The 13,458-nt window shown below is 36.8% G+C and overlaps 1 protein-coding gene across 11 annotated transcripts in view; it reads left to right on the top strand.

The window, feature by feature from the left end:
* CLOCK (clock circadian regulator) overlaps positions 1-13,458 on the top strand; it is a 59,504-nt gene that overhangs the window by 34,841 nt on the left and 11,205 nt on the right. For 9 of the 11 annotated variants that reach the window (XM_048941024.1, XM_048941029.1, XM_048941025.1 and 6 more), the window contains 13 exons: positions 45-158; positions 1,856-1,974; positions 2,512-2,594; positions 2,831-2,937; positions 3,543-3,690; positions 3,913-3,988; positions 4,927-5,068; positions 5,478-5,578; positions 6,484-6,573; positions 7,029-7,187; positions 9,033-9,239; positions 10,504-10,712; positions 10,990-11,269. In XM_048941024.1, coding sequence (XP_048796981.1) covers positions 45-158; positions 1,856-1,974; positions 2,512-2,594; positions 2,831-2,937; positions 3,543-3,690; positions 3,913-3,988; positions 4,927-5,068; positions 5,478-5,578; positions 6,484-6,573; positions 7,029-7,187; positions 9,033-9,239; positions 10,504-10,712; positions 10,990-11,269 — 1,835 coding nt within the window. The remainder of the gene's footprint in view (positions 1-44; positions 159-1,855; positions 1,975-2,511; positions 2,595-2,830; positions 2,938-3,542; positions 3,691-3,912; positions 3,989-4,926; positions 5,069-5,477; positions 5,579-6,483; positions 6,574-7,028; positions 7,188-9,032; positions 9,240-10,503; positions 10,713-10,989; positions 11,270-13,458) is intronic. The other 2 variants (XM_048941032.1, XM_048941031.1) reach the window with 2 other exon arrangements.

Consider the following 13,458-nt stretch of genomic DNA (forward strand, 5'->3'; position numbering starts at 1 on the left):
TTCATCAACCATGCAATCTTTTAATTTGTTCGTTCTTTTCTCAGCAAAAAATCAGCTAGAATTCTGTTGCCATATGCTGCGAGGAACGATAGACCCAAAAGAGCAACCTACATATGAATATGTAAAGTTTATAGGAAATTTCAAGTGTTTGAATAATGGTAAGTAATTTCAGTCACATTAGAGTGGAATACTTTGGGACCTTCACACCTGAACAAGCTTAGGGTGATTATGCAAAACATAAGGAAAAACTAAAATCAGTCTTTGAAAAGAAGAGCATGAAACAGAGTTACATCAGTTTTTTGTAATGAAAACAAAGACTGCCCATCAGATATTATGTGTATTTGAAGGCAAAATATAAAGTCTTTCAGTTAAAGAAAGCTGCAAAACATTTTAAAATAGTGTAAGAGAAATTTAAGTCGACACTTTAAAGTAAGAGCCTGAATTAATTTAAGTATAATCCATATTTAAGTGGGTGACTGAGTAACTTGAGGATACTAAGTATCCGCTGTTCTCATTATTCTTGCAGTGAGCTGACAAGTAAAAATGCATATTCTGCACTTCCCCCCCCATTTCTGCTTTCAGTTGCAGGAGTTGCTGTTCAGATCAGTGGATGGACCATTATAGAATTTCACTTTTCTGCACTGAATGACTTCTCTCATCCAATAAAGTTATTTTTATTCATTATTTCCACTTTTGTATACAGTATCTTAAGTTTGTTTGGGCAGCCTGTGCTGAGTAGCTGCTTGAGAGTCACATCTGTTTGGTTAGTCAGACAGGTGGATTGTGGGCTGTGCTCAGTAGATCACTTCCCCCCAAAAAAATCAAAAATTATCAAAAACTGTCTTGCAAATCAACTGTCTTTTTTCATAGGATGAGGAGAGATTGAGTGTTAGAGCCGAAAGCAAGTATCTAATACTATAAGAAAGCTAGAAAAACAGGTCTGTAGAGATGAAATATGATGTTAGTCTCAGAAAGAGGAGCTGGAGAACTGTGGGCTTATAAGTTGCAGTTCGAGATTGGGAAATCATAGAATCATAGAGTCAAATACTCCCAAACAAATAGCTGAACTGACTAGGAGCAAAGGAAGCTAACAAGGAGTGGAGTAGCAGCCACTATGGATTTTTGAGATACAAGCAGCATTCACATCCGTTCAGTTTTCTCTACCAGAGTAACACACTGTGTGGATAAGAAAAATAAACTGTATGCTTTGCGACAGCTTTTGACCATGATCATAGTATATATCCATGAACATGTAAGGGAGCATGTGTTAATTGAAATTGTTAGGAGTAGCTGCAGGAACAGATTGAAAAAGTTACCACAGTTCACTGTCAAATGGAAGTTTTGATTTTTTTTTTCTGGGTTTCGTCAATATTTTCATTTATATTATGAATAAGGGAACATAGTTTGCAGTCATACAGTGAAGCAAGAATGCTAAAAACATTCAAAATGCCGCAAGGATAGAAAATAAATTGGTTTTGGGGAGAAAAACAGGCACATTTGTTTAGAACAAATGCAAAATGCTGCATTCAGGGATAACCAAGTATATAGTGGAAAAAGGATTATAGACAGTTAAATAATATTCCTTTAGAAAAAGTGCTTACTGTGGAAGGTAAATTGAACATGGCCAAAGTGCTGCGACCAGTCATCAGATTATGAAATTTTAGTGGTGAAAATTTCTCTATGGTTGTGTTCCTATTAATTCCTTTGTATATATGTGTATGTATTCTGTGTAGCAGTTTTCACATTGGTGACAAATTCAGAAGAAACTACATTAGATAAATACTGATCCATTTGTCTTGTGATGTGACATGCCTGTGTTGTAACCTCTGTTGAGCTCTTCTCTGTCTTCCCTCAGTTCCCAATTCAGCACACAATGGTTTTGAAGGAACCATTCAGCGATCGCACCGGCCTTCATATGAAGACAAAGTTTGCTTTATAGCCACAGTTAGATTAGCTACACCTCAATTTATCAAGGTATGCACATTTCTGTCATATCACCTTTATATTATTTTAATCGTACTCTGAACAGGAAAACTTTAGAGAAAATGCATATAGCACTTCAGATATTATTGATGAAAGTCATAAGGGATTCTGTCATATGAAACTGAAAATATCTATGTTTCTTACTATGGGGTACTGTTGCAAGCTCCTGCAGTAGCTGAAGTAGAGATTTAGAGTACTCTATCCTGTTTGTAGAGCTGCAGTAAGGTGACCATCTTCCTACTGCGACTTCTTACCCATTATAAACACGTACAGCTTGTATTACTGTGCTTGTAGATGCTGAGCATGAGTGTACTAGCTGCATTTAAATCAGCTGAGTTTCAGCCTAGCATAACTGACATTAGATTCTACCACAGTGCTATGCATCTAGCCAAAAATCTCAGTGAAATTTACAAATCTTATACCTGTTGTGAAGTTATCCACTAACTTCAGGTAAGCCTGAATTTAAGAAAAGCTTGTGAATTAGAATAGAGCAGTTATGAAAGAGATGATTTTTTTTTCACTTTTTAGGAAATGTGCACTGTTGAAGAACCCAATGAAGAGTTCACATCTAGACATAGCTTAGAATGGAAGTTCCTATTCTTGGATCACAGGTGCTGCAATTCTTTCTATATATAGCAGCAGTAGTAGCTGAATCACTTTTAATGGCTATAATATGTAGAGTTCACTAATCAGTATTAATTAATCATAGCTTATGTTGGGTTTAATTTTTTTTTTCTGAGAAAAATGAAAAATAAAAAATGCAAATGCAAAAAAAGATGCAAAAAATGTATATAATGATTTTTTTTCTTGTGAAAAGAAAATGACTGTAAATTTTCTATTAAATTAGGGCACCTCCAATAATAGGCTATCTTCCATTTGAAGTTTTGGGAACATCAGGCTATGATTATTATCATGTGGATGATCTAGATAATCTGGCAAAATGTCATGAGCATTGTGAGTATGACCAAGTTGCTAAATTGAGTTAATTTGCTTTGTAGATGTTCAAAGTTTGTTAAGTGAAGGTTTGAGTGAAGTTTTCTTGTATTTATGAGTGCAGTTTCCCTACTCGTATTCATTTGATGATATCATACTACTGATATTGATATTTTTCTTTTGGTACTGAACTGGAAAACAGATTCAACTTTTAATTTAGATTTTTTGTTGTGGTGAATGGGAGTGCACAGCACTCTGATTAATACTTCTCCCGTTCTTCTAATAGCATTTAAAAGTCTCTGTGACATTTAATAAATACAAAAACTGTCTAGGCATGTGATAGAAAAAATTTTCTGTTTAGCTATGATTTTCTTCAATTTTTTTGCATATGAGTATTTCACTGTATATAAAAAATGTAAACTGTATACAAAAAATGGTAAATTGAATTTTGCATTTCTCAGGCAAGTGCAGATTCTTTCTGGTAGAAAACTACAATTTTGATTCTCAGCCTTAGTATCAGATTGAACATGAGCTCAGAACATGAAGAGTTGGGAACTTATGCTTATTATATAATTTAAGTATTTATAGACTGGAAAGACAGTAAAATTTATTCCTCACTTTTACAGTAATGCAATATGGGAAAGGGAAGTCATGTTATTACAGATTCCTTACAAAGGGACAGCAATGGATTTGGCTGCAGACACATTACTATATCACATATCACCAGTGGAATTCCAGGCCAGAGTTTATTGTATGTACGCACACAGTTGTAAGGTAAGTTTTCCTTGCTAAATCCATGTTAGAGATATTTAGATTACATGGAAGCTGTATTGCTAGTTAGTATTTTTTGAGATAGAAAATAATAAATAGTAAAGAATTACCGGAAAACTTCCAGTTGTACTTTGTAAGGAAAATACTTTGGAGGAGTTTGTTTTCTGAGATATGTTTTTAAAATCATCTGGGAATTAAGCAGTCGTATTGGGTTTGTTCTTCTAGTTATGCAGAAGTCAGAGCAGAAAGGCGGCGAGAGCTTGGTATTGAGGAGTCTCTTCCGGAGATAAAAGCAGATAAAGTGAGTAACAAACATTTTGTTTCACTTCATTTCATAGCAATAATAACATGTAGTAAATACTTAGCAGCAAGAGTTATTTGTCCTTTTAAAGTAATTATTTCAATCGTTAAATAGTATGTCTATTTGAAGTTCATAGTTTATGATAGTATGTATTATATAATAGTATAATATTCATAGCTTATAATAGTATGTCTATTCGAAGTCATAAAGGAAGTTTAGGAAGGATATTTAACTGTTATTCCACTCCTCCTCTTCTCAGCAGTTTATATACTTGAAATTATAGCATGTCAATTTCCCTAAGCCCCTACTACTATCTGATTTCTGCAGTTAGGTTCATACATAAATATTCTTCCTTCCTGGAAGGATCCGTAACTTGGAAGAACAAGGTCAGCACACAAAGGTGACGTAAAGGAATTCACAAGAAAGTAGGAATTGTTTCCTTATGTGACACTCTTCTACTTCTTAGATGTATGCAGGATTCATTTTAATTGAACATCCCTGGAAGCTCAGCAAGTCTTAGTTGAGCCAGCTTGTACAGATACTCCATGGAGTTTTTCCCTTGGCAGTTTAGAAAGTTTCATCTGGCAGTGCTCCTTCTAGTGGAATTAACTTTTCTTTCTTCAAAAGAATAAGCAGTTCACTCCTAACACAGGTGTTCAGACTTAACTGAATTGCTAGAGAAGAAGCAGCTCAGCTCAGCAGTCAATTTGTGACATGTCTGCATGCATTTTGTTTTCTAGGCTTCTATGGCTTTGTTTTGTTATAAAAATTGTTATAAAAGAGTAGAAGTTACAGATGCAAAGCAGGACGCTACATCTGTGCAGTTAGCAATGAAAGGGGTTGATGAGCTGCTGTGTGGCCTCAGATACTTTCTTACTGAAATGTACAATGTGGGCTGAATCTGATAAAATAGCTGTTGTTTCTGTGTGTCTCTTCAGAGTCAAGACTCTGGATCTGATAATCACATAAACACAGTGAGCCTCAAAGAAGCTCTGGAAAGATTTGATACCAGCCCCACACCTTCCGCTTCCTCCAGGAGTTCAAGAAAATCTTCACATACTGCAGTATCAGATCATTCGTGTAAGCATCAACTATTGAATATATAATTTTCTTCTTAACGAAGACTTTCTCTGCTTTACTTAATGAAATCCATCTCTAGCAGTTAATCATCATTTTATTAAGAGTGTGCAGATGAGAATGTCCTTTATGATGGGTCACAGATACTCTAAGATTTCCCACTAAGATTTTCAGACGCTGTGTAATGGTTTCTGCTTCTACAACTGCAGTAGCAGCCCCTATACTGCCCTGTTTCAGTCCATCAGATTGCATTATTGTTGGATATGCAAGGAAAAAAAAAAAAAAAAAAAAGAGTCCAAGTCCAAGCCTTAAGCTTTTTCTATTCTGGAAGATCTTCCTATGATTTGAATATTGCATTGCAGAATTGAGATTACTATTAATACGTTTCATCTTCTTGTAACAACTTTGTCAGCGACACCAACTAAAATGACAGTGGACACTAGCACTCCCCCAAGACAAAGCTTATCTGCTCATGAAAAGTCTACACAAAGAAGATCATCTCTGAGTAGTCAGGTAACTCTTTGAAGAAACATTTTTATACTTAAATCAGTGCATTTTTCCTTTAAAATGTGTTACTAAATTCATGTGACCTTCATTCTATTTCCTCTGAAAACACAACATTTAAACTATAAGACTTTTACTTGGGATATTTGGCTATCATTTCTGTGTACCTTCAGTATACTACATTTTAAGGGAATGCAATAATTGAGCATGTAGGTATTTATGTTTTGGGCTTCAGAATTCATAGGAATTGTATCTGAGTCTGTGCTTTCACTCACACATAACTTCTTTATATGATTCTGCATTTTATTTGTATCTGTGTGTGTGTGTATAAAACTATATAATAATTGCCAACATAATGCTGTATGTCCCTATAGGTTATTCATATAGGCTTATACCTCTGAGAATATCAGCAAATTCTGTAATACGGTTTCTGAAATCTTAATAACGTGACAAAATACAATGCTTCGTGTGCTTAGTGCTCATATTGCACTATATATATATGAACTAACACATTTACTACAAAAATAGAATGGTGTATCAAAGTATGTATTCTGCTAATACGCTGAGTATTAGTTTAAGAACAGAAGTGTCAACTTCCAAACTTGTTGGAAAGTTTTTGCCCTTATTGTGAAAAAGAATTTTAAAGCAGCCTTGTATTTCCTGTTTTATACCTGCTGCTTCTTATATATTTTTATCAGGGAAGCAATTATATAGAGATTATGTATATTACAATATTTTTGTGTGTGTTCTTAATTCTTTAATATTTAGGCTTAGGCATTTCAAGAAATACACGTGTTTTTTTCATATATTCACGTGATGCCATTTTGGAATTGAATTTGTGTAAGGAAATATTTCATGTCAAGTATGAAGTCCATCCTCTTCTAGTTATGGAACAATTGTTTTTTAAATCCTAGTCTTTAAGCTCCCAGTCTCTTGGACAACCAGTAACACAGCCAGCGATGTCTCAGCCTGCTACTTTACAGCTCCAGTCCAGCATGTCCCAGGTATGGATTAAGTTGGTTTGCTAAGTTGTTTTATTATTTCTTTAACAGTCTTGATCTGACTATAAAGTTCATTTCTCTTTCAAAAACTGAGTTCTTAGATGTCAAAGTTGCCTTCAGTGTTTTTCTCAAAATGATCCAATTTCTGTTTGACAGAACAGTACCATGTGAATTACTAAAGTTTTTATAGGGTCTTAGTGATTTGAGTGCCAATGAATTTCTTTTGCTGTGATTTGTTTTGTTTTGTTCTAAGCAGACTAATTCTGATGCATCAGTTAAACGTGTAGACATGAAGTCTGTGACATTTTTGTACTGATGATTTTGTCCTTGGTTGATGACTACTAGCAGTTTAAAAATCAGTGCCTGATTTCTTCGCTAGTCTGGAGGAGTGTATTTACTACTTGTGAATTAAATGTGATTATTTTTGCTCAGCTTATAATTTATACATGGCACTACAGCCTGTCTTTCAGTTTTCAGCTCAATTAGGAGCTATGCAGCACCTGAAGGACCAGCTGGAGCAGAGAACACGCATGATAGAGGCAAATATTCATCGGCAGCAAGAAGAGTTGCGGAAAATTCAAGAACAGCTTCAGATTGTCCACGGTCAAGGACTTCAGGTGAGTAACTGTAACTCATACACATTTGATCTGTAGAGAATTTAGAGATCTAAAATGAGATTTAGGCACTTCATTCCAAAATGGGATTCTCTGTACTCCTTGTCAGCTGTCTTCTGGATTTTGTGTGCCCGAAATTCGTAGAACTAATGATGCTGTTCTTGAGGTATTTATAATTTTGCTTCTGAATGTATCTAGTTGTGCCCCTATGTATTCATTCAATGTTGAGTGGCTTGTGCTACCTAAATGTAAATGAAGTGTTGTAGTGTTTATTTCTTCTTGAATAGCTCTGCAGCCATTAGAATATTCATTCTAAATGTGGAAAATGAATATTTATTTCCCCTTTTAGCTCAGGGGTGTAAAAATCATGCCTCTTGGATGAATACATACCTCTTAGAAGATTGTCCCAACTATCAGGTTTATAGCCTCTAACAAACTCTTCTTGTGAGGTGGTTATACCGTGTGGCATTCTGAAGTAGTTATTCAGCCACAAAGACAGGAAGTCTAGAGGACTAGAGGGATTGGCCTCAAGTTGTGCCAGGGAAGATTCAGTCTGAAGGTTACACAATTTACACAATGCTACTTTTCTGAAAGAGTGATCAGGCACTGGAATGGGCTCTCCAGGGAGGTGGTGCAGTCACCAACCCCAGAGGTGTTCAAAGAATGTTTAGGCATTGTCTTGAGGGACGTGGTTTAGTGAAAGCTGTTGGTGATAGGTGGGCAGTTGGACTGGATGATCTTGTAGGTCTTCTGCAGCCTCGGTGATTCCATGATTCTATGCATTACCCAGTCTAGCAGCTGAGAGTAACGAAGACCTGACTGCCTGACTTCTGTATTTTAACCAATATATGTATTTGATGGATTTTTAATTTTGTAATTCTGTTTTCAGCATCTATATTGGGAAGAAAAGAATGATTTGATATGATAAGAATGATATTGATTGGACTTTTCTAGCTTAATTAAAAAGTGCCAAAGCAAACAAACAAAAAAACTAAACATCATAAGAAAGAATCTTAATATTTTCAGCGTGCACTGTGAATAAAGAGTAAAACAATCTATACTTCCTGGAAGTATTGAGTACGTTGCTTAAATTCTGTTGTGGAATAAGAATTTCTGGCATGTGCTTTTTTGTGTTTCACTGTTGATCTCACGTAAGCCTTCCAGCGGTAGATTGCTTGGGAGGTGCTTGGAAGGAGAGATTCGCAGCTATCATCCCATGCACTGCAAAGGGACCTTATTTAGGACTATGGAAAGTAGAATACAAAATTGAAGTGCTGCACATTCTACATTATTACACTGAGTCATTGTAGTTTTTAGTGTTACATTTTGTAAAGACTCAATATCTTTTCATGGTAAATTCAGTTTATTGAAATGAGGTAATATTGGAAAATACAGTATAACCAGTATGGTTTTGTAATTGCCAAGGAAGCACTTTCTTGGTGCTATGTCTGTATCAACTGATACTGAGATTTTTAATTAGTTTCACTTCTAGAGGCTCGACAAGTGGAAGCAAGATCTCAAAAGAATTTAATCTTTAGATAGTTATAGCCTACATTGTAAGTAATATTTACAAATATTGCTTCTAATTTAAAACCAGATACTAAGCGTCAGTGTTAAGGGTTTTAAAATTCAGGATTCTCATTCTTAGCTGTTAGAGTCTCTGAATACAGATCCTATATGGGACTTAGCCCTTCGCTCTTGGTAATTGCAGTGCTGTTTGGACATCTAATAGCTGGAATGAAGCTTTATCTTGTATTAATATCATAAGAAATTAATTTTAGTTTTTGTATAAGATATTGAATAATTAACAGATTTTTCATAAGAACTAATTTTAGGATTTTTTTTAAGATGTTCTTGCAGCAGTCAACTTCTGGACTAAACTTCAGCTCTGTGCAGCTTACATCTGGAAATTCTTCAAGTGTTCAGCAACTTGCACCAGCAAACATGCAAGGTCAGGTTGTTCAAACTAATCAGACTCAAAGTGGGATGAACACAGGACATACAAGTACACCACATATGATCCAGCAACAGCCTTTGCAGAGCTCTGCGTCACAGGTAAAATTCTCACTAGTGAGAAATGCAATAAGAGCTTTCCTGATGTCTCCCCCTCCAAATGTTTTGTGACTGTCCTTCAAATCAAGTTTATTCCTTGTTCAAAGTTTTACAATTGAAATGTACTTATATTCTTGCTAATGCAATTTCACACCTTGCTTTAGTTTTAAAACTTAGAAATGTGAATAACTACAAGTATAAATAATTGCAATTTACAAATGGAAAGAATTCCAAATGCTTTTTGGAAAAACCAATATACAGAAAACAGCTTGCCTTTTTGTGCATTTTTATGAATTTTCTACTGACAGAACGTACAGCATGAGAACATTGGTACTAATTGAGGTTGAAATCCAGACACTGATCTCTACAGTAAATGCCTAGAAGAACATAAGAACAGGAAAAGCATATATTGATGATTCTGAAGTTGACTTTTTTGCTCCTCAGCAATTTCAGTCAGATGCCATAACTGATACCTTTTGCATTTTAAATGCCTTTGATGGATTTTTCTTCTATGAGATTATCCAGTTTGTTTTGACTGCATCTAAACTTTTGAAAATCTAAACTTTTGAAATACAGAGTATCTTGCAGTGAGTTCTACAGCTTTAGCTGCTGTGAAATTTGTTGTTTGTTTTTTAAACCTGCCACCTAGCTTTTATACTGGGAAATACACTGAATAGTTACTTTTCATCTTCACCATGCATAATTTTGGAGTCTTCTGTTGTATGCATATAAGTCTTTTTCTCAAGCTGAGGAGTTTTAATGTGCTTGACAGTTTTATAGAGAGGCTGCTTATAATTGTGATCTCTGTGGTCATCCTCCTCTTTCCTTTTTTCCAAATCCCATACTACTTTTTAAAATCTGTGATGAGACAGAGTAATGGTGGACAGTTTATCACTTTAGCATTAAGTTAGTTCCAGACTTTGAAGTATGAAATTGATTGAGGTAATGTGCGTGTTTTAATGTGGCACAGAGATGCTAAAGGAATGGAAGACAGGATCTTGAACAAACAGTATGCAAGCAGATGAAATATTAAGGAAAAAGATATTCTGAAGAGGAGAAGAGATTAAGAGATTTTCAGATGCCCTAGAGCCAGTCACACCTCCAAATCCTCAATTGATAGGAAATACCTGTCTGCTTTAAAGTAAGAATTCATTTGTAATAGAAAAACATTAGCAGTTGTAAAGCATGGGTAATTACATTGAGGAAGATGACTGTAGTAGCTGGCTGTTTTCAAGTGACTGATTCATTACCTGTTCTTCCTTTACAGCATAATCAACAAAACGTACTTAGTGGGCACGGTCAACAATCTTCTCTTGCCAGTCAGTCACAGAACACAGTCTCAACACCTCTGTATAACACTATGGTGATTTCTCAGCCAACAACCGGCAATGTGGTTCAGGTTCCTTCTAGCTTACCACAGAACAATAACCAGAATGCTGCTGCAGTAACTACTTTTACACAAGATAGACAAATCAGGTAAGTTTTCAAGACCACATTGGGATGACTTGTAGCTATGTAACCACAGCATTTATGATATCATGTATGGAAAAGTAGCATAAAACCCATATTATTTGTTAGTGTAATCACACAGCTGTTTAGGTAAACTTTACCCAAGACAGTGCGTTCATAGGCTTATCATAATCGGTAGTGTTACAACAGGGTATGAGCCTGACAAAAGCTGCATTTATCAAGAGCACCTAAGGCTTGATGCATTTTTCCTAAAGTGATGCCAAATGTCTTCTTCTGTTGACAGATTTTCTCAAGGTCAGCAGCTTGTAACAAAACTTGTCACAGCCCCAGTAGCGTGTGGAGCGGTAATGGTACCAAGTACTATGTTTATGGGACAGGTGGTGACAGCTTATCCCACTTTTGCTGCCCAACAGCAGCAGCCACAGACTTTGCCAGTAACACAGCAGCAGCAGCAGCAGCAGCAGCAGCAAAGTCAGCAAGACCAGCAGCAGCAGCAGCAGCTCACTGCAGTTCAACAACCAGCTCAGCCGCAGCTGACCCAGCACCCGCAACAGTTCCTACAGGTAGTGTAGCATTCTCTAAAAATTTGTCAGTCCTTTCAGCATGCTTATTTTAGGATTATCTTAAAATACTTAGGCTGCCATGAAAGTAATGTCTTGTATTTATTTCCATGGAAACTACAACTGATACAGAGAACAACACAGTAACACTATTTGATTGAGCAAGCTGTCAGCTACAAAACGGTTTTTCGACATAGTCTGTACCATTAGCTATGCATTTTCACCAGCAATGGACAAGAGCCTGAATGCTATGATTGTAAAAGTCCGTACTGACAGAGATGACCCACTGTTTCATAGCTGCTATAATGATATTGTTGCTAGAAAGATGTTGCCCACGCAGTCCATCTTTCCTTGGTGCAAACAGATGGAAGTCAGAAGGTTGCAATCCAGACTATATGGTGGTTGTGGTAGAACAGTCCAGTTAAGACTGGCTGTGTGTTCCATGGTCTTTGAGCTGATGTGGGACCAGAGATTACTGTGTTGCAAGAGAAAGATTGTCTTCTTCTCTAGCCTTACTCTGCTGGTTTGGGTCTTCAGCTTAGTCAGCATTGTGTTACATCACTCAGAGTTGATGGTTTGTCCAACTTCCAGGAAGTCCAGGATTGCACTGTTCTTATCCTAAAAGTTAGTGCACATCACTTTACCTGCTGAGGGCTGTGTCTGGAACTTCTTCTTCAGCGGGAAATTCATGCATCACCATTCTGTGGACTGTCATTTTAACTCCAGCTCATAGCAGTGACACCACGTCTCATCACCGCTTAATGGTGCAATCCAGTAAACTGTCACCTGCAGCATCATATTGGTTCAGTAGGTCCTGACAAGCTTGCATAAGGTGCTCTTTCTGTTCCTATGTGAGCATTTGTGGGACACATCTGGTGCAAACCTTGCAATATTCTAGCATTGCCACCATCATTTCCAACGCAGTGAAGCTGAACTTCAGCTCTGCACACAGTTCCCTGGTCATAATCTGCTGATTCTTGTGGTGAGCTGATCAAGATGCTCTTCATTTCATGGTGTGACAGCTAGTGGCCATCTAGAATGACCACTAAGGTCATTTAGTCTAGTGCCAACCCATCATCCCATACCCACTCTAACCATGCCCCTCATTGCCACATGGACATATTTCTTGAACACCCCTAGGGATAGTGACTCCACCACCTCCCTGAGCAGCTTGTTGAACAAACTTTTGTACTATGTGCAGTCTCCCTTTTTCAATAAAAGAGGTTTCCTGGATAAAGGTGGAATTTCTACAATGGAGTAAGTAGCTGGAAACTCAATCTAAGTTTATGTGGACAAAGAATAGTTAAGATTCCATTTATGGATGAGTAAAATTTTCTTTACCTGGGCCAGTGGCAGAAAATAGTAGCTTGTTAAAAAGAAGGAAATGGAATTTCCATAAGAAATGGAATTTTCCATAAGAAAATGGAATTTCAGCCACTCATCAGTAAAGGCTTTTTAACTGCAAGCTGAAATCTCTGATCAAAAAGAGAACTGAAGAATACCTAGTTATTTGAATTTCAGCACTCATTCATGCTGTTTAGCAGGTAGGTAGTGTCTGTCCCTGCTTTTATGCAGTTTTGCCTTCATTCTTTTGAAAACAAGGTTTGTGAAAGATAAAAATCTTCAATGGTCTGTTCCTGTCCTGGCATTTCTTTCTAGGCAACAGTTTATGGTTTTTAATATAAACTGGTCAGCCCTCTCTCTCTGTTGAAGTGCTAGAATTTGAAGAAAAGCACGTGGTTTGTTGTTGTTTGCTTTTTTTTCCCCTCTCTTTAAAGAAGAGAGAAAAGGAGGCTTTTCCTGCTTGTGTTCATAGAATAGAATAGAATAGAACAGAACAGAACAGTTTGGATTGGAAAGGACCTCAAAGATCATCAAGTTCCAAACCCCCTGCCACAGGCAGGACCACCAAACTTCCAGATCTGGTACTAGATCAGGTTGCCTAGAGCCTGATCCAGCCTGGTGTTAAACACCTCCAGGGACGGAGCATCCACAGCCTCTCTGGGCAGCCTCTTCCAGCAACTCACCACCCTCTCAGTAAAAAACTTCCCCGATATGTAATCCAAATCTTCCCTCCTTTAGTTTACAACTAGTCCCCTGTGTCCTGTCACTTCCTACCCATGTAAAAAAGTTGATTTCCCTCATGTTTATGATCTCCTTCTCACAGTCTGATTCTGCAGGTGAAACAGTGA

Source organism: Lagopus muta, chromosome 4, assembly GCF_023343835.1.
Source record: "Lagopus muta isolate bLagMut1 chromosome 4, bLagMut1 primary, whole genome shotgun sequence".
In the NCBI taxonomy this organism is placed as follows: Eukaryota; Metazoa; Chordata; class Aves; order Galliformes; family Phasianidae; genus Lagopus; species Lagopus muta.